At 38.1% G+C, this 22,080-nt stretch overlaps 1 protein-coding gene across 1 annotated transcript; it reads right to left on the bottom strand.

Moving 5' to 3' along the window:
* Window positions 1-8,633: 8,633 nt before the first annotated feature.
* Window positions 8,634-21,405, bottom strand: IL1RL1 (interleukin 1 receptor like 1). The gene is made up of 10 exons (XM_006920803.1): window positions 21,336-21,405; window positions 20,588-20,795; window positions 19,385-19,559; window positions 19,127-19,289; window positions 17,716-17,787; window positions 16,127-16,268; window positions 15,696-15,838; window positions 12,731-12,877; window positions 11,569-11,736; window positions 8,634-9,073 (listed from the first exon to the last, which is right to left on the bottom strand). Exons 1-10 carry the CDS (start codon window positions 21,403-21,405, stop codon window positions 8,634-8,636), a joined length of 1,728 nt encoding a protein of 575 aa, XP_006920865.1.
* Between the last annotated feature and the right edge of the window lie 675 nt (window positions 21,406-22,080).

Raw genomic sequence — 22,080 nt, 5'->3', positions numbered from 1 at the left:
TAACTTCAAGGTCTAGTAAGAGATGAAGTTATTATGAGATAACTCAACATTCTGGTGCGTTAACTCCGAGTTTCAATATGAAACATGCTAAGATTCCAGTATACAAGTTAGCTGATATTTGCACCACTCTACATATGTGCATATGTACTTTTTTAGTGAATTTATTGTGGATTTAAAAGATTAAGATATTAAATAATAGAACTCACTTCCAAAGAAAAGCTTTTCTGAAAAATCTCAGAATAAATGTCAGTAATAAAATATATGTAGGAGGATATAACTATTAAATTTCTTGCATGTAGAAATTTTGAGGATTTTTTTAGTGTTATGGTCAATGTTGACATCATTTTTTGCCTTTACATAATTTTTAAATTTCTTTCTTCTTCCTTCACTTTTTAATTTGTTTTTTTTTCTGATTTCTAAAGTAATATATGCCCATTACAGGACAATTATAAAATGAAGGTTGAAAAGAAGAAAATAAGTTCAATATACATAACACTTTAGCATGTTTTTTGTACTTTTTCTATATATTTCCAAATAATTAGGATGATATTTAAATAATGTCATATTCTGCAATCTCCATTTAATAAACGAGCATATTCTTGTGTCATAAAAATCTCTGTCAACATCATTTTAATTGCCACATATTCCCTCATATAGATACATTATAATTTACAAGACATATTTTATTATAAAATAACTCCATGACTATCTTCTTGTGTGAGGCAGTATGGATCAATTTTTGGAGCATGGCATTCGGTGCCAGACTGGAAGATTTAAATTGTCACTCTACTTTTTACCAGCTGAATAATGCTAGGCAAGTCACTTACCCTCTCTGTTCTTCAATTTCTTTTTCTATGAAAGGGAATAACAATACTACCTCTCAGAGCTGGTGTGAAGGTTACATGAATTACCATTGCAAAGTATCTGGTGAATAATAAATATCACTTAAAGCTTAGTTATTATTATTTATCTACATTTCTTATTTTCCTGGTGTTACTACATGGCAGTACAATCTATAAGTCAAAGAATATGTTTTAAACATAATAAATGCCTCGTTCCAAACAGCATTCCAGAAACGTAATAATTCATACTCCCCCAACAGTGCAAGATAATGTCCACCTACCACACCCACATAAGCACTGAGCATTCTCATTCTTGAAATCTAAGTAAGTATTCAAATTAGTACAATGGTATCTCATGGTTTTTTAAATTTACATTTCTATTGATATGAAGAAGCAAAGTATTAATAATGCATTTTTTAGCTATTTTCTTTCCATGTTTATAAACTATCTTTTCATGCCTTTTGCCCAGTTTTTAGATGTTTACTGTTTTTTTCAACTTGTTTAGTTCACCTTTTAATTCCTCTTTTGATGTTTTAACATATGAACAGTTTAATATTTATGCAGTCAAACCTATCATTCTTTTGCTTTGTGATTTTTCCATTATTTAAACATTTAGAATATTCCTCTCCCTTCAGTGGTCAGATAGATACTTCTCAATATTTTCTTCATTTTTATGGCTTAGCTATTTTTTTCATTTAAGTTTTTTCATCTATTAACATATAACTTTCCTGTTTGGTATGAAAATAGGGTCAAATTTAATTTGATTTTCCCAAATAGCTACTAATTACTTCTCTGTCATTAAATAGTACTGTCTTTCTTTTACAGTTTGTTGATAACACAGTTATAATGTGCATATTCTGAGAACACTATAAAAAAATCTAACATAGCACATTTGCTCAAGTGTAAATACACACCAGCATCTGTGCACACGTGCATACACACACACACACACACACACCTCTCTCTCTACTCTCCCACCTAGCTTGGTTTTTCTATTTATAGCACTTCTTTATAGCACTTATCACTAACTGAAACTATTATTTTAGGCCTGCTTGCTTGTTTATTATTTGCTGAATTAATGAATACATTAAACTCATAAAACATATACACTTGGGAGTCCTAGGTGAGCACCTGATCCATTGTTACATCTGCATAATCTTCTACCCGTGCAATGCTTCTTAAATCATGACATTTTGAAAAGTATGCTTTAACAACTGATGTGAAGTCCAGGGCACTCACAGTCACCTGGAGCTGGAAAAAAAAAAAAAAATGATGCCTGGGTTCCATTCAGACATCTGGATTACAGCCCGGGCATCCTGAGTTGTACAAGTCCTCCAGGTGATTCTAATACGCACCCAAGGTAAGGAAACAATGACACAGAGGACTTCTTTGTATTTGTAAAAGTAAATTTAATATATCTTAAGTATATGTATATATACTTAACAATATTTTAGATATATTCAATAACATTTTAGATATATTAAATATGTGTACATATATGTATGTGTATATATGTAGGTATATATGTGCATACACATTTGCACATACACACATACAAACACACACAAAGGACACTCACAAACTTTCCCTAAATCACCCAACGGCATAAAATTTTCTCTAAATGTAAAAGGTTCTCTTCCAAAAACTGTGTGCCTAGGATGAGGGTCGACCACTCTCTCAGACCCCCGAAGTAATGCAGTCCGAGGTCTCTCCATAATTTTCTTAAAAGAAAATAATTTATGCTGAATTAGTTTTCTCATCTGCAAGACCTGGAGAACCATTCCCATCCTATAGTCCTGGGCATACAAATGTCTGTTGTTATTCTTATGCTTCAGTCACCTCCACCTAGGCATGTGCTAGCATGTGCTAGTCCTGCTCACTGGACCAGCCATCCCCTTCTCCCAGCTGCTGGGTTCCTACAGTCTTTACAGCTTGGCTCAACAGTTGCCTTCTGAAAGAAGCTCTCCAATGGCCACTGCCCAACAGCCTTTGTCCAAAACTGTACCACAATGTGTTCCCATTACTCCAAGCCTCATCCCCACTCTCCAGTGGCTTCCCTGATGATAGAGACCCTGACTTTCTACTCTGTGTTCCCAGACCAGTTTTATGTAGCCCTCGTATGTGCATGTGTGTACTTGGAGAGAATGTCACACTGTGGCAGCAACTGCATAAAGCCAGTTTCCCCCAAATTTATACTCTCCCGGCCTATCCAAGCCTCTTGGATTGAGAAGTGTGCCCCAGATGCCAGAACTGAATGGTCCCAAGAGGGTGTTTGCCGAGGTCCCAAGAATGGACCAAGGAAAGAAGGTGAAATGAATTCAATTATCCCAGATGTCCATCTGACTGAGATTGCCCAGTCATGAACTTGTCTCATAACTGCTATGAATACTGCCAGTGGCTCTAACTCCTGGAGGTGCCATGGATTAATGACAAAAGTTTTAGAATCAGGAAAATTTAGGTGTGAATCTGGGATCTATGACTTAGTAGGTGGCTGCCCTTGGATCAATTACTGAACCTCTCTGTGACTTGATTCACCTCTTTTCATTAAGCATAATAATAATGTCTACTTCATTTTGCCTGTAGAAAAATCAAGTGAAAATAATGCACTTAAATGTTTTCTACAGTGTCAGACACAATCTTAATCAATGAAAACTATCACTTATTTTAGTTGTTCTTACTTTTCCAGAAAAAATAAAAATAAAAATGTTTTAACTTCTAAAACAATCCTACCAGAGAAAGTTGATGATACTGTCTCACCAATCATTCATGGGTGTGTGCGTGTGTGCGAGTGTGAATGTGTGTATACATATATATATGTAATATTTAAAATTATGAATATATAATTTTAAATATATCTGTGGATATATAATTACATATATCTGTGTATCTACAATTATATATCTCTGTGTGTGTGTATATATATATGTATGTATGTATGTATGTATGTGTATACACACACACACACACACACACACACACACACACACACCACACACATACATACACATATTTAATTGATCTTATTTTCAGAATGCCTGTCCTGAGGCTGGGCTACTCCTTGCCCCAGGGCAGGCAGCAGAGGGCAGTGGGGGAGAGGGGTACGGATGGCAGCCTCAGCTCTGTTCTTACCTTCCCCGACGGGAGTCCCCGGGAGGCTGGGGCTGCGGGGGGCGGGCGGCTGTCCCTCCTTCACGCCGGTCGCGATGGGGGAGGCAGGAGTTCAGAAAGCAGGTGGGAAACAGCAATGCGCCGCCTCCCTAACGCTGTGAAACACGAAACAAAGAGAGGAGCCGCCAAGTGTGATCAAAGAGAGGGCAACTAGAGAAAGCTGCAAAGAAAAAGTACAGGAAGCAAGAAGAAAGAAAAGGCGTTTGGTAGCCGCCGCCGCCGCTGGCAGAGGCGCGGAGGGGGTGCTGCTTCGGGTCTGGGGTGCTCCTGGTTGTGGAGACCTCCCAGTGTGGGGGTGCTTCCTGGATGGGGATCCTCCGGGTTGGAGCGCTCCGAGCCTGCGGTGCTCGAGTCGGGGTATCAGCTCCTCCACATGGGCGCCGGACTGTGAGTTTCAGGAGCGACCTGATCGCCGCGGCGACGGCGCAGCTGGAAAATCCGGCGCCTCGTCCTTGCCCCGGGGTCGCGCCGCGAGTCCCAGAAGCTCCCCTGCGGTGGGTGGTGGCCGAATGACCTGCCGGGCGAGGAGGTGGCGCGCCCTTCAGGCCGCTGAGTGAGGTGTGCCAGCGTAAGGTGAGGAGGGGGTCAACTTGCGCCCTGCAGAGCAGCATCTACGCTTGCGGGAAGGGGCGACAGGAAAGAAGTCATGAAAGCGTTCCAGAAACGCAGTTCCGTCCCTGAGGTGAATCGAGGTGAGGGGGAGGTCGCTGTCAGAAACACTCAAGTCTCAGGTCTGTCCTGAGGCCTCTGCTTAACTGAGGGGTGGGGGATTTGTTATAAGAAAGTTAATGGCGGGGAAGAGGAGGGAGCAGAGGTATGAATGGGGACTATAAACTGTTTAGAAGAAAAGGATGCCAAAGGAGGACATGTGTCTCTAAATTTCCACAGTGTGGTAGATCTCAGGATATATGTTTAGACTAGTCAGCAGTTGGATCTTTCAAACAAAAATGAAGAATGAAATCTTCAGGGAAAGGGTTTAATGAGACAGTGATTTTCATTCTTTTTATCCAATCAAAATAATTCCTTATACGATAAATATAATACATATTATATTAACATAGTATACAATAAGTATAATAAAGAGAAAAATCATATAATTATCTCAATAAATGCAACATTAAAACCATCTGACCAAAGTTAACATCCTTTCTTGATTAATAACACTTGGAAAACTGAGACGACAAGAAACTTTCTTCATCTGATAAAGAACATGTATAAGAAACCTACAGGTAACTTCATAATTAATAGTGAAACACTTTGTTTTTCCCTAAGAGAAAAAACACTTTGTTTTTCCCTAAGTTCAGCTCTCACCTAGGACAATCATTTTGTATTAAGTAAATAAATAAAAATAGTAGGCATAAAGATTGGAAAGGAATAAATACAACTACTGGTTTGGACAGAGGGCATGACTTTATTATGTAGCTCACTCTTTGAGTTCTATTTTAAAAAGCACTGGAAACAATAAATGAGTTTTTAGCAAGATCATGAAATACAAGATTAATATACAAAAACTCAATTATAATCTGTATATTCTTAAATAAAAATTTGGAAAATGAAATTTGTTAGGAATACTGTTTACAATAGCATAAAAAACAAATACTAAAGTAAAAATGTACAAGATGTACAAGATATCTACAATGAAATCTATAAAATATGCTGAGAGAAATGAAACATCTAAGTAAATGGAAAAATATACCAAGACTCATTGTTAAGATATCGATTCTTCACAAACTGTGGAGTTTATAGAGTCTATACATTTTTAGACTCTATGGGTTATAGAATCCATATATTTCATGAATTCCCATTCTAAATCTCAGGAGAAATTTTCAAAGAAATTGAGAAGCTATTTCTAAAATTTATGTGAAAATGCAAACCATCTAAAATAGAACAATCTTGAGAAAAAAAAAGAAAGAGGATTTATGCTGACTTGAAGTTTTACAGTAAGGCAACAGTAATTTTGACAGTGTGATATTTGCATAAGCATTTAAATGGAAAATAATAAAGAGTAGAATAATAGATAATCTGTTGATTTTTGACCAAGGCACCATATCAATTCAATGGGGAAAGAAAAGTATTTCACGAATGTTGCTGGAACAACTAGCTATCTCCATGGGCGGAAGTAGGGGAGTAAACCTTGACCCTTAGCTCATCCTACATACAAATATTTATTCACAGTGGATCATAGTCCTAAACATAAAAGCTGCAACCATAAATATGTTATAAAAATACATAGGAGAATATCTCCATGACCTTGGGGTAGGCAAAAAGAAAAAAAAAAAATTCAGTGGGACACAGAAAGCAGTAACCATGTAGAAAAAAATGTTAAATTGCATGTCGTCAAATTTAAACTCAGCATGTGTTTAGAAAATGTAAATGTTCTTGAATTCTCACAGAGGAGCTTATACTATACAGTTAAAATATATTTTAAAATAAGAAATATGGGGCAGGTTGAAAAATAAAGGTATTATGGAGCCAGAGAAGAGATTATTATTGTTATGATATCTTATATACTTGCTGTAGAAAAATTCCAAATTTGGCTGTATGTTTTTAAAAAGCTAATGTAAAGAGAGAAATAAAATCAGTTCCAAACATCTTGTGTCCATAAGTCAATAACATATTTATTATTTGAGGTGGGCGGGGAAGCAGGAATAAAACCATGTCTATTCTAACAGTGAGGCTGCAGAGAATTTATTCTTTAGAACCTTCTCATTGAGAGAGGACATGGAATATAATCTACATTATAAGAAACATAGTAAACTGTCATTAAAACTCTTGCCATTTATTGAATTCATACTCTGGTCCAAATACTACTACTTTTCTTTTTCATTTGATTAGCACAGAAATACAAAGAGTTTGGTATGACTATTCTCATTTCACCTAAGGTAACTAAGTTTTGAAGACGTTAAGTAGCTTATGGTCACACAACTGGCTGATAGCAGAGGATGACTTGTTGATTCCAAATTCTATGATGTTAACCAATCAATTATACTGCATTCTTTCCACTGGCTAATTTTTTAGTAATTCAAAAAAAAAAAAAATCAAATGTCATCATTTAAGAGTAAATAATCTACCAGAGCAAAGTAAGCAGGTTTAGCAAATAAAGATATAAGATTCCCAGGTAAATTTGAATTCCAGATTAATTTCAGATGAATTTTTATTCTCTGAATTCAGCTTTCACTGACATCTTCCACTTTATCCAGCAACTCTAATCCAGGGAGTATCGATTTAGATTATAGGGTATCTAGAGAGACGAGTGGCTATAGATCTTTTAGCCAACCTTTGAGAAATATGATTCTTTTCAGGAAATATTCTGCGAGCTATTGAACGACAGTGAGTTCAAGATTACACACTCTGCAAGGTTCCAGAGTGCAGGGTTGGTTGGTTTGTTTCTTTTTGCAGTTAAATATGAAATCATACACTTTAACAAGCAGCTCAGCTGAGGGTGGAATCTCCACTCACTTGCAAAACCTGATCTCAGACAGGAGTCCCAGCCCAAGGGGACATTCTTTTTGCTCTGGATCCATTGAAGGGCTCTGTGGCCCCTGAGGGCATTTGAACTCTGCAAATGGGCGTGGCCTTGACTGTGCAAATTAGCTCAGTTTTGCCAAAAAGTTCTGCCAACATGCCTAATTTCATAGAAACGTTACAACAAACAAAGTTTCACGAATTAAGGAAAGAATAATTGGGAGATATAAGATATATTGATATGGTCGTTGCGGAATTATTTATAATAATGGCTATTTGAACACAACTTAAATATCTAACAATAGGTAACTAGGCCTGGCAACTATAACATAACCATGAGCTAGAACACTATGAATATTTTAAAACATTAAAATTTAAATGACATGTCAAATGCTTTAATCATGATGTTAAGTAGAAAAAATATAAAAACTATACATTATGTAATTTCAGCTATATAAATGATATGTTTAAGTATGAATTAAGTTTTTTAAAAAATACGAATTTACCAAAATGTTTAAAAGTCATAATCTTAGAATGATGGATTTATGAATAAATTTGTTATTTTCATCTTTTATACTTTCTGTTCTATCATTTTTATAGTAAAAAAAAATTTCTAAAAGGAATAAAAATATATGAAAGAAATTTTAGGACTAAAAGAAAACTTGATTTATAATGACTATCAAGTAAGATACTGCAACAAAAATCATACCAAACCCTTTGTATTGAGGTGATAAAGCTAAGCGTCAGATCAAATAAAATACAGTAAATTGTGGCATGCGGGAACAAGATTCACAACCTGAGTTCTGCTTGAGAGAATCTGAGTCTTCTTCCATCTTTCATGAAAATGTAACTAAACCTCTGAATCTGATGTTCAAAATGCAGAATATTGGTGAATAAGGAGCAGAGAACAAAAAAAGAGAGAAGAAAAGGCATAGTGAAAAGACAAGCCACAATGGAGAAAGACCCACAAAGGAGAAGAGAAAGAAATGTGGAGTGGAGAGAGAGGGACTGAGAGTAAAAATTGGGGGGCATCGTCTTTCCACCCAGAGTCCAGAAAACAGAGGTAACTTTTCTAGATGAAACCCAAGACCCAAATCCCTTGCCCTTCCCAGCTCTCATGCCTCGGCATCCAGTGTCTAGTGCAGGGGTGTAATCCCTCTAAGAGGTGTTCGCATTTACAAAATCTGGTGTGTCAGCATGTCCACGCAGGCACTGCGGCCCCTGGGCACTCAGGGAAGCCAAATGCGAAGGCTTTCTTGGAGGTTTGTTTGGCACAGGCATGTGGTACCTCACGTGCTTCCAGAATTTGGAATTCAAGGACCGCTTGTTGGCCACGTGGTCGTCCCTCCACTTGATGGTCCCCTGCACTTTCATGAGGTGCCTGAGGGAATCTTGCATCTCCATCCCCTGCAGCCCGCCTGGCTCACTCAGAGCCTCCATTTCAATCAGAATCGCTTTGGAGTCGTTATGGATGAGGGCGCTGTGCAAGGCGATCTCCTGCTCGTAGGCAAACTCCTTGCTGTGTAAGATCTGAGGCGTCAGGATAAAAATGTGCCGCCTACTCTTCTGTATGTTGGTTTCCACCGCAGTGGCCGCATCTAGTAATGAAAGACATGGAGGTCCCCTGTTGTTGCGTTTTTAAGGCTAATGTTTTGATCATCGATGTTCTAAATTTTTGAAAAAGTGTTACTCATAATCTGATGTGAGATTCTGACACTATCAGTATGCTTATGCACAGAAGAATGTCCATAGATAGAAAGCGCGGTGTGCGGGTCTCTCCCTTCTCATGTGGGAAGATTGACGCCAAGGCCCCATTTTCTCCCAAGGGGACCTTCTTAACCAAGACAAAGTCCTTCACGTTAAATGATAATATAGAGGTATTTAGCGGAAGATGATTCAGGTTCATTAACTGCATATTATCTTTAAAATATTAGCTTACATGTTTTAAAGGGGCTCGAATTTTAACTCTCACATTAAAGAGTGCAAATTCAGAAATGCTTGCTCCTCTGATTTAATACTAGAAAATTGTGAAGGAAGACAGACCCCCTTAGCAAGTCAGTGTTTAGGAAGCATCAGCTCCCCGGTGATTTCAGTTAACTCCTGGGTAGACTTAGAAAGAAAATGTGAACACCCAGTTCTCCCGGCAAGGAGGGGATGGCATGTTTAAGGAAACCCAACCATGAACATAACAACTCAAGATATTCTTAGATAGTGGTGGCAAAAAGCCTGCCAATTCACGAAGTCTGAAATGAAAAAGTGAAGGTTAAATAGTGCCAGATAGAGACCTGAGTCAGTCAGGATCCTTAGTGAGAAAGTGGCACCCTCAAAAGGGATGACAAAGGAGAGTTTATTGAAAGAGCAATTTGTAAAAGATGTGGGCGGAGCCTAGAGAAATCAACGCGAGATGATGCAGAACCCCCCACAGCTGGTAATATCAGCAAGCGGTTACTCTCTCCAGTGTGCAGGGAGGAAGGAGCATGAAAGCCAAGGAGTGTAAAGACTTGAGGAAGGCCAACTGACGAGAGCCCTCTGCTGCAGGAGGGAAGAGACACGCACCCCGGCAACTCCACCCAAAAGGAGCATGGACGTGCTCCCTGAGACCGCCCCCGCCCCACCCCGGCTGCAAAAAAATATATATATATATGCCAGTGTCTTGCATTGGCCAAACGCAGCGTGGAGCAGAGTGATAGATTTCGTAATGATCAGCCACCCAGGGCCACTGGATGGAGAGGGTTGCAGAGTAGATTTGAAGGAGCAAATGCAAGGCAACTAGCATGGAATACTAGTTACACTGCATATACTACATAGGTCAGTCACACTTTTTCTAAGGGAAGAATGAAGTTTGGTGTGGTTTTGTTGGATTTTATGTACTTCAGTTGAGGTAAGTTCGAAGGACATACTTGAGAGAGGAGAAGTGGGAAATCTTTTCAAATGAAAAACAGCGCCATAAAGGCAACACAAGCTTGAGCATCAGTGAGCTAGCATTCACGTTTGGCTGGACAGAGGTGCAACTAGAAATGAGGCTGATGGACGTGAGGTAGAAGGGATGAAGAGCCTGCAGCCATGTGTAGCACATGGTGTGCTGTCACAGACAGCTAGAGTCCCTGCAGCTTCTTTAGCGGATGTGTAACATGAAAAGGGTGTTTAAGCAACATGATTCATTACACTCTACTTTCATGGGTAGCCAGTGGGAAGAACTGGAAGAAGAAGAGAGCCTGGAGGGAAGATGTGAAATACGTTTTCCTTAATCGTACATTTTACAGGTCTCTCAAGCCATTACTAGGCTGTTAACATTACCCAAACTTTCCAGAAAAACAAATTCACTTATCATGTATACCTTTAACCCTATAGCCATGTGAATCTCTCTTTTCAGTGGGAATGTCAGTTTAAATTCACAGTCTACTAAATACTGACTTTATTGGACTTACACTGTTGATGACCTTGCCTCATTCACATTCCAGATGCTTCCTCATGTCCGAGAAATTGAGAAGGGTAAGGAGAGGGTAAGGAGCATTCTTAGGTATGTGACATAAATATGAAGGGAAAAGAAGAATGACTACTGAAATGCTGGAATGATGACACAACTTTCAAAAATACATGAAATGGACTAAGAATATTAAGAAACAGAAGACACAGTTCTGCTTGTTCTTGTGAGAATATAAATTTGCAAATGTTTCACAATATAAGGAAAATCATACGACTGAGTCCTTTTAAATATTTAGGCAGTGCCTCTGGAAATTAGAACAAAGTTCTTTGGCTTTTATGCCTTCCTTCAAATCATCTAGAAAGAATTAAGAGATGTTGAGTGATCCTAGTGATGGACGTGGAAGTGAATAGAGGCGGTGCTCTGCTAAATCCGCATAACAAGGATGCTTCACTGACACTACTGTGAAGACCTCACAATCAAGGTGACAATGAGGGTAGGAGGAGCAAAGTATAAGTATCTCCTTCTTCTGGAGAATATTTAAAAGCTAAGCTCTCAAGACCTGGAATAATGACTACAATTCCTTATCCAATGTAAGGATAAGACCACCCATCCCTTAGCCTTCCAATGAAGCGAATTTCTGTTCCTGATGTGTGTTGACAGCATTACCTTCTCCAGGTAACAGATCTCGGCCATAAATGCATAAGTTATAGCCACATTTATTTTCAAGAACATCAGGCAGAATCTGGTGAACAAAGTACTCCACAGAACTTGTCGCCTCTGGATTATCTTTGTGGGTCCGCGGGTAGATCACATATGCATCATAGATCTTCCCATCTGAAAACAAGAGCAAGAAGTACAATCATATAACTTCGTTCTAAAAAATTCTCATTTGACTCTTAGTAGACATTCTTCCCCGAGTTATAAGGCTGTTGGTGAATGCGTCCCACTCTTCAAAATATTCTAGAATCTAGAGAAGGTAACAACTGTCTATTGCCACAAAAATGTCTCCAGGAAATCCATTTTAATCCCAAAGTCCTCCTCGTTACTGTCTCAGGCTGAATGATAGAGAGCAGACAAGAGCCTTCCCAGTTTAGTCCAAACCATATTGTCAAATTTCATCAGTAATCTCTTTATAATTATTTATAGCCATGAATAACGTGTGCTGTGCTAGGCAGATCTCAACTTTATCTTTTGTTTTTCCCATGCTTCCCAGAGGGAAGTGGCAATGCTGAAGGCTAACAGTGGTGAGGAAGTGAAATTTTTTAAGGGATCTGAATTCCTCACACATCCAACAACTAGCCCTGGTTGAGTGGACCATGTGAGAAATATAAAGGATTATCTGCCTCTACATGAAAGAATAATGTTCATATTTAGCAGGCAGAACTGTCTTCTCTCATGTGTATACTTGAGTGCACAGGTAAGACTTTATGAAATAACCTGCATTCTGATGAACTTTTCCACATCTGGAAAGCAGGAACAATTTCATTAATGTTTTGAATTCCATAAAGTCTTACCAACACATATTTTCCAAAATGTGTAAACCTTTCCGGGCTGGGGCAGAGTCTATTATTGGGGCTTTGGTTGGACTAGCAATCCTATTGAGGAGGAAGTTTGAGCTGATGAAATGAATCTCGGAACCATGAGGAATGACAAGGCAGGATGGAGAATGGCCCCTCACTGGGGCCATTAAAGTTTCACTGATAATATGCTGGAAAGCCAAAAGGAATCTGGGTTTCATAGCATAGCTATTAAAAGATTAATAGACAAGTATCTAATAGCCATGATGAGACCTCTTCTTTTGAAGAACAATTGGAAACTTGCCGCTTACCATTACTAGTTTTGTAATGTCCAGCAGTGTCTCTCCAGAATAGAGTAACCTCAATCCAGAACACTTTCAGCATTATCATCATAATATTGATTAGCATTAACAATGTGCCAAATCCTGCAAGTATGTAGTAGGTGCTTTGATGATCAACTAGTCAAAAGATGGGGGGAAGACAAAAATGATGATGATTATTATGAAAACAAAGTACAATAAACAAATATGTGGATACTGGCCTCCACTGGGGGTACTAGAGATTTATTAAAGAGATGCCCACTTAGAATTGTTATGGCTGCTCTAAGAATCAGTAAATGATCCTTTCTGAGCCCCTACTCTTCAAGGCAGCAGGCTGGGCATTGCAGGGAATTCTCAAATCATATGAGGCATAGAGACACATGTAAACTTAACTAAGATAGGACAGACAAGCACAATTTTAGCTGGCAGAGGTTTTTTAGAAGGAGCACTCATTCCATGCTAGACTGTGCAATGAGGGTTTCCTGCAGGAAGGGGTCCCTGAAGACAGAGCAAGATTCAGATCACTGCAAAAAAGGAAAATGTACTATTCCTGGCATGAGAAGATTCTGTGAGTTCAAGGGCAGAGATGGGACTGTGTTTTCTGAGGAACTAAAGTAATCCACTTTAACAATTTTGCTGGCACTTTGCTGGCACTAATTCCACTTTAGGGAATTAGTAGAGGATACGATAAGAAAGGTGGGTCCAGGCTAGGCTCTGGCCAGAATTGAGGCTCTGATCCTTTATCTCACCATCAAAGAATGGTGAGTGGGGTGTCCACAATGAAAGCGGTTTTCAAGCAAGATTTATCTGATGGCAGTGGGGGGTTGTTCCCGTTGAAGGAGAATGGGCATAGAATGAACTCAGGGTGAGAGATGAGGAGAGCTCAAACTTATGTAATAATGAGAAAGAAATAAACAAGCCTGGTGCTGAGGGCATTAAGGAGAAAGAATCAACAGATCTTGGAGACTTATTGTATCTGGGGTTGGTGGCATAGAGAAGCAGGGAAAAAACAAGAGGTATTTAAGCCTTTAGTGTATATGATGGAGAATTCACACTACTGGCTCCTAGATCCCACACATACCCCCTTACTTTTCTTATGGTGGACATTATTTAGCAGTCACTGAATTTTATCCTGTACTCACTACTTCACAAAATACACATGCGAGATAGTGCTCATCTTTGAGGACTCATAACAGATATGTACAAATTGAATGTAAGAACCGTGCTCATTAATAGTATTTTGGGCTGTTTTACATTTACTTCCCTCTTTCAAACTGTCAACTATCCTGTATATCTTACAGAGTCCCACTAACAGTGAACATGAGGAGAATCTCAAATGAGAATCGGTTGTGTAGTTTTCTTTTGATTTCATCTCAAGTCTCAAAGCATGGGCTCCCAGTTTCAATACGGACTCTCACTGGCTCATAGTCAAACATTCCTCCGGTTAGTCATCAGCTACCTGAGAATCCAGCACTGTGAGATCACGAATGACCAAGGTGAAGTGACTCAAACCTGGTTCGCTGAAAAACTGAAAATTGGCAGAGAGCTTCCTGTCTGCACTATCAATCAGTTTAAATGCTAAATCCTCCCTAAGTAAATCATTTCAACAGGATTCCTCCCCAGTTTACTTTTTCTAAAACTCCTGTCTGGTTGCACACAGGGAATCTATCCTTCCTGTGGAGAGCTTTGTGAAGTAACAATGGGTGTGGCTGGATGCTTTCAACTGGAGGGAAGAGATTAATCCGAGACATTAATGGATGTTGAGGTTTAACATCTTCCTAAGTGTTAATGAATGGCTTTATAAGTGCATAAGTAATTCTTTTACATGATGACCAAACTCTAAACTCTTTCTGGGAGTGCTTATGATAGGAAAACACTGCCTGTGCTTGAATCCTGGTTCTGTAACTCTAGTGCTCTGCAAGTTATTCAATCTCCCTTTGCCTTAATTTCCTCATCTATAAAACTGGATGATAGTAACAGTCTCTTCCTCTTGGAGTACTGATTTTTTAATGAGAAATTAAATAGAAAATAATTAGGTCTTGGTATGCAGGACACAATGAATACATGTGTAATATTATTGTAATGAGTACCAAATATTTATTTAATTATATCTAATAATGTGGGGATATAAGCTTTTTAAGTTTTTGTTTTTAAAATTCAATACAATGCCGTAATTTCTTTTATTCTGTGATTAAACATGAAAGAATTCATTGTGACAGTTCGACAGCAGTGGCGACAATTTTTGTTTCATTTACACAGTCATTGAAACAAAGTATAACCAGGTCGATTTGAAGAAAAGCAGGTGAAAGGTAACAAATACAAATAAATTAGAAGTAACAAAATCACCAAGTACATAGAACACGAAAACAATTCTAATCCAGAGGTAACCAGAGGACAGTCCTAAAATGGTAATGAAAGCAACACGTAGGGATAAGATTTTCGTACTGGAACGGGCAGTAATTAAACACATCCCCTTTTCATCCACTTTGCCAGCCTCACTGACAAAATGTGTTTTTTTATGAGAAAAAAAAATACATTATAAAAGTTATAAAAAATACATTATAAAAGTTATAAAAAGGTAACAAAGAACATGTTCACAGTTTGCAGTTGGTGTGTTTTCTTTCACATACAGCGAGACAGAGCTAATGAAGGAAGAAGCAGAAAGATGAGCAAGAAAGCATTCGAGTGGTGAAGGGGAACCAACGGGAGAAGTGGGAGGGGGAGAAAGAGGAAGTAGAGCAATGGGGAGATGACCAGCTGAACAGAAATACTCTGAGACCATGCAGAGGGTCAGTGTTCTCAAGAAGAGAATCCCATTTTATGAGATAGGCCACTTCCATTATCTTGATAGATCCCCTGGAACCACACTGCAACACCTTGTTCTCTAAGAAAATGATTTCAGCTTATGACTGATACAGCCAACTTGGGTGACCAGGGTCTTGGGAACATTCCTTACTTGGCTTTTTCCTTAGTCTTACTCTGCGCTTTGTCAGGCCATGTGAATTCAGAGCCAGACAGTCATACTTCAGCAACAAATCCTCTTCTCTCACATCAGCTATTCTTAAAACGATGCTTTGACAAGTCAGGTCATTGCTAGAACTAAAAAAAGCAACGTGTTACATTTTTCTTTTCCTTTTTTTAATTTTACTTTTTTATTAAATTTATCAGGGTGACATTGGTTAATAAAATTATATACGTTTTGAGCGTACAATTCTATAATATGTCATCTATATATTGCATTGTGTGTTCACCACCCAAAGTCAGATCTCCTTCCATCATCATATATTTGACACCTCCTCTCCTTTTCTTGTTACTTTTTAACGCTCACTTTGCAGTTGCAATGGTGTGGGAGGGAAAGGGGATGTTTTAACTTCAGTATGAAAATACCTTTGATTTTGCTCTCGCTCCTCTTGAATTCTTACATTACTCAAGTTCTCAACTTTGCTTCTGTTAACCTGCCACAGGACAGCAGCCATGAGCTGAGAGCCTTTCCCGAAGCAAGCTGAGCAAGTAATGTATGCTGTTTTTCCTAGATAGAAGAGATTCACCCATAAAATTAGATTCTGCAAATAGTATTTAATTTAATTTAATACAAAAAAAGTCGTTGATCACCTAGTACGTGCCATGAATTGACTTCTAGTTCCCTTTCTCATCTTTAGCAACATCTTTCTATGCCCTCCCTTTGCCTCCTCCCCTACTCCCATGTTCTTCACTTCACTCACAATTCAGGGTGAAGCTCAACTCCCTACTCTCCTCTCACCCCCAGAGGAAACTAAAGAGACCAATGACCCTAGCTTCACCAACTGACATTATAACACAGGATTTCTCTTGACTATAAATTGTAATTTCATTTTAATGGCTCTTCTGTACACATTTCTCCTCCTTCTGAATTCTCTTCAGCACTCTCTAAGCTGTCTTTGTAGGGCAAGTGTTTTACCTGACCTGGCAGCAATCTGGTATTTAATTGTCCAAAAAGAGCCCTCTCCATCCAAACCCCTTTAATTTGAGACTCCCTCCTTTCATAACCGTAGGCATAAGAGCTGCCTTCCTGCATTGGGACACGCATTCAGCCAGCCCTTTCCAAGTCCTTGATTACTGTGTCTAGAATTAGGTATCTGAAGAGGGCTGAGGACCTCAGTGTCTCTTGGAAGGAGACAAGGGTATAAGTAAATAATTAGAACACAAGGTATTCTTACATTCTAGCAGAAAGATTGACAAGATGACATGGGAATACAGGGGAAGAAATCACTGCAGGGAGCAGGGCTGTCACACTGCACACCCAAATGGTGGCCTTGGATTCCATAAAAAGGAGACTGTGATCACGGTCTCTGGCAGGAAAGGAGGGGAACATAGGAGATTTCACAGAGGAGGTGACGTTCGGTCTTAGCGTTTAGAGATGAGAGGGAGGAGCAACATAGGCAAAAGCAGGGAAGAATGTGGAGACGCTAAATATCCATGAGGTGGTCAGTGAAGTGGGGACACAAGCTATGTGGGGTTAATGGCTGCAGATGGGCGGGGATATAGGGAAAGGCCAGGTTATGAGGGGAGGTTCTAAATGCTAAGGACTTTGAATTCTGTCCTACCTCTAGTGGGGAACCAGGAAAGGCAGAGACGTGTCCTCATCCTTCCATCGCTGATTATCTACAACCTGGGACATGTCACTGATCCTATTCGAGCCTAAGTATCCCCAAAGATAAAGTGGGAACAATTTCTACCTCCCAGATAGAAGTGACAATGGTGCAGGTGAAAGCGCCATGTGTTACAAAGTGCAATACAAATGTAAATGCTTCACATTGCTGTGATGACATACTTCTGAGGTTAGCAGGCACCCAAGGCAGTGTTTCCACCCATGACATTACATTTAATGCTCAAGATCCACCAGGCTAATTGCCTGACCCTCACTTGGGAATTCAGACCAGAGGTCAGAGGGAAGGATTTTCCAGGCAACATTTATAGCATTCTTTATGTTTTCTTACCGATTTCTACATCTTTTATTTCATTTTGTGGAGGGGCTATAATTACTGGAAACGAAGAGAAGCCATTCTCATCTGAAATAAAAAATAAAAAGAGAATATAAACATTAAAAGAACATTTGGATGGTCATCAATATAAAGTTTGTATTTTCATATTTCTATCTTATTTCATAGCAATGTTTCCAAAATTTTTCTGACGATGACAATGGCAACAAATACAGACACACATACACACACACACGAATGAAACAAAAAACATCCAAGTAATGCTTTCTTTTACTACCTATGGTGCTCTTTGATATTTTCTACTTTCTTTAATCTCATTAAACAACTACTAGTCCAATCCATTAAATTAATTGCATCACTGAACAATTGTTAGAAATTCACAATTCTACAGAAGGAGCATAACACCCCAGGAAAGAAGAGTTCAAAAGACCCACGAGAATGATAAACACATAAGTTCACACTTCTCTTGTGCATAGCTTTCCATCATCGTGGCCCATCCTAGTAGGAAATTCTAATTCCCTGTGTCCTTGATGCCTAGAGACCCTGAAAAAGGAGTGTCTGGAACACCACTGCATTCCCACACCCCTGGGTTCTCAGGATAGCACAATCAAGAACCCCTGTGAGTTTTGATGTGAACCAGTGAGAGGCACTAATAAAAATTTGCTCTGGTGATGCTTATTCTATAGCAGTGGGGCTCTGAAATACTCAAAACAAAATTTTTCTCTACCATTGTTTTGCCCTAAGAAATCTGCCACACATATAGGTGTTATTTCATCCACATCAATAGCTCAAGCTAAGCTAAGGAGACCCTAATTCTTTGTAGATTTGACTCTCTTGATAGTGGAGTCTTTCCCCTGAATGGGCTTTTAAAAAATTTAAAGTATATTCGAGAAAGAAAATTTTAGAATGAAGTGACCTACTTGTCACTGATGATGTCAAAAGCATTGCAAACCGGGATTGAAAGCCACTCAGTATCTATGTATCTTTAAAAAGCTTCTCACTCAATGTCCAACCCATTGAGTTATGTTAGAGGTTAAATAATTTTTTTTTCCTATTTACAGAGCCTCTGACAAATTGGAAGAAGGAAAGTTAATCTCACTCTCCAAATAGTTGTATTGCCATTCAAGAAAGGTAATTAAGTTAGCATCCAGATCACGTTATCTTCTAAAACTTAAGTCAAAAAGGAAAGAACAGACGTGGCTTTGGATTAGTAGCGTAATCTCCCTTTGAAATTTCTTAAATCTTAATCGTGCATTTAGAAAATCTCTTTGCGTCATAAGTAGAGAATGCAAATTAAATAAATCAAGAGGAAATATCAGGAAGGAGGATGAAGTACAGGAAAATCAACGACATTCCTCCTGGGTAATCTTTTGGCAAATATCCTATTTTGTTAAATTCAGTAGCTTACCCTGAACTGTGAATGATCTGGTTGCTGTCACGATGTAATTGACTCCATTTTCATTGTGCATAAATTTGCATGTATAATCACCCGAGTCCTTGCTAGTTGCATTGTCAATCAGCAAATATGTCCCTTGTGTGTAGTACCTTGATCCTTGAAGAGCTTTACAATTCTGAAATTAAAATGCCATTTTACTTTCAGTAATACTGTACTCGCATCTATTTTAATTGTGTAATTTTCATCTATTTCTCCAAACTGTCTTTTTACCTTAAACCACTCAACAGGAGCCGTCCAATTGTAGAGGCTAATAGTAGGACAATATATTCTGGAATTTTTTTCTGTCCCAGATGTTGTTGAATATATGAAGTCATCTGAAATATTGCAATCTGGTTGTTTTTTATATATGGTGACATTCACATATCCAGTCTTATTGAAAGTAGGACTATTAAAATAAATGAAACAATTTAAAGAAATAATTTAGGATTATAACTTCAACTAAAGCTAGCTTTTACTAATTATTGCTTTTCTTCTTAAAACAATGACATATAGTGGTTCTTTTCTTTAAAAAATCATTAAAATATAAGGTTTTAAATACTTTTTTTTTTTCATGTTTGAAGTAAAACAAACCTTACGGCAGCCCTAAAAATGATTCCCTTGCCATTTTTTTATATACTGTATATACTTTATATATCTGCTCTAATGCCAAGAACCCAATACAAAAATTAGTATTTATTGAGAGTTTGCTATGTACCATCCATAATGGCAATATTACCTCATTTTATTGTCACAATAATGCTTTGAACTGAGTTATATTATTATATATATTTTAAAGAGAAAATTGAGAGACAACGAAGTAACTTGCCAGCATCGCACAGTTGACTAGTGACACAGCATGAATTTAAAACTGAAACTTGTCTGACCTCAGAATGTAGACACCTAACTATATACATCCTGTCTTTTAATGAAATTCATTTCATATGTACCAAATGATATTTTGTATGTACCAAATACGGGCACGAAGTCAAAACGTTTAATAGTTTGTATATAGAGTAAGTAATTTGTAGACACATAATCTCACATAACCCTCTCTAGCCTACCTCTCAGGTGTGAGGCACAGGTAATTGCCCTTTGCACCCATAGGCCTCCTTAATGCCCATCCCTTGGTTACCATTTTTTGTGCTGGTTTGTTCTCACTTCCAGCCAAAATTGAGCGATTGGTCTCAATTCTCTTGGTCACTAAGAAAGCTACGTCTTTACTAACTGGGATACAAATTAATTCTTGCAGTTATACATCAAAATAGTTAGTTCATGATCACCTAAACTCCAACACAATGGTGTTCCTAGAAGTACTTTTTTACTTAAATCACATTGTAAATTCGACTGTTCCAGAAAAGTGAGGGCAGCTCTGGCTACCAACACTTAAAGAAAAGAGAGCAAGCTCAAAGATTATGGTGGCATCCCAGATACTACCTTCTGATAATGCAGGTATAAACTCCAGAATCGGTGACTTTGGCGGGGAGAAGCTTAAGAAGTTCCCTTGAGGCAAATACATGATTTTCTTTCTTGGTAGTAATCTTTCTGTTGGTTTCTGAGTAATACCAGTCCACAGAGTATGAAGAGCTTCCTTGTCTAGGACATCTTACAATTAAAGCCTCATTTTCCAGACCCCATTTGTTTGCTAATAATAAAAAAAATATATATATATATATGAGATTCTGAAATGACTGTATAAAAGGATTACAATTCTTATGTTCTAGAATATTTCCTTCTAGGATAAAATTGAGAAGTGGCCTATACTTTGTGATACTTTAACTGAGAAAGAATAAGTAAATGATTAAGATCTTTTGTGAAATATTCTGAAGGATACTGCAGATGCATAAATGAATTTGGAGCTAAATCCCCCAAAATGCTCCAGTAAAAAGTAATGCCTATCTACACAAAATACATTGTCAATCAACAAATGCTTAGAATAGCTCCTATGTGCAGGTACCATGTTGAATTTTGACATATTTGAATATGTAAAACAAAATATGGTATGTTTGTTATGAAAAATTTGTCCTGATAGATTGGTGATGAAGAATGAGTGCATAATTATGAGAGCATAAAATAATTTTCCAGGGTACATTCATCTGGAACAAATGGAAGCAGGCAGTTCAAAATAAGGGAAAAGTTCTTGAAATTATTTGATTTAAAATTTTTTTAATTACGGTTTAAAAGCAATACTTACTAAGCATAGCTGCTGTGGAAAGGCTGAGAAAGCTTAAAATTGCCAAAACCCAAAGTCTCATTCTCAGTTTATCAGTCTAGAGCAAGTGCTGGTAAGTGTTTGCTGAGATTATTCAAGTTGGACCCGTGACGTGTGACAGTGAAGGTCACCCTGAGGAAGCTGATGATGTTTCTTAAGATTTATCGTTGCAAAGAGTTGCCAGTGTCTCTATTGAAAAATAAAGCATACAAAATCACAAGCAAAATATTTACAACCATAAACTTTACTTGCTTAATACCACCCAGGTGAATTAATCAATCAACAGGTGTTTGTTATGTATAAATATTTATAATAACAAGGTTTCAGACACGCATCATTGCATTTATCCCTACTGAATCCTTGATCACGCTATTTCAGTGTATGGAAAGAAGCTAAATTAAGAGGAAAGAAAGCTGGTTTATAATTTTGAAAAAAATTAAAACCATGAATTTCAACAGACTCTAAAAAATATAATATTATCAATGCTAATATAAACCACAGACATGCACACAGGGTGGTGGCTATGTACACAAATGTGAGCCACAGTCAGGCACACATGCGAATAATCATCAAAAGCAACTAAGGAAGAGGAAAGCGATGGGTAAACCATTAGTCAAATAATTGCCTAGAAACTACAACAAACTCTCAATAATTTGTCCCTGCCTCAGCTTGTCCCCAAGATTTACCAAAGGCTTTCTAAGAAAAGCTTGAACATCCG

The sequence above is a fragment of the Pteropus alecto genome, unplaced genomic scaffold (assembly GCF_000325575.1).
Source record: "Pteropus alecto unplaced genomic scaffold, ASM32557v1 scaffold288, whole genome shotgun sequence".
NCBI lineage: Eukaryota > Metazoa > Chordata > Mammalia > Chiroptera > Pteropodidae > Pteropus > Pteropus alecto.
The sequence above is the reverse complement of the archived record's forward strand: the minus strand, read 5'-3'. Positions and strand labels throughout refer to the sequence as shown.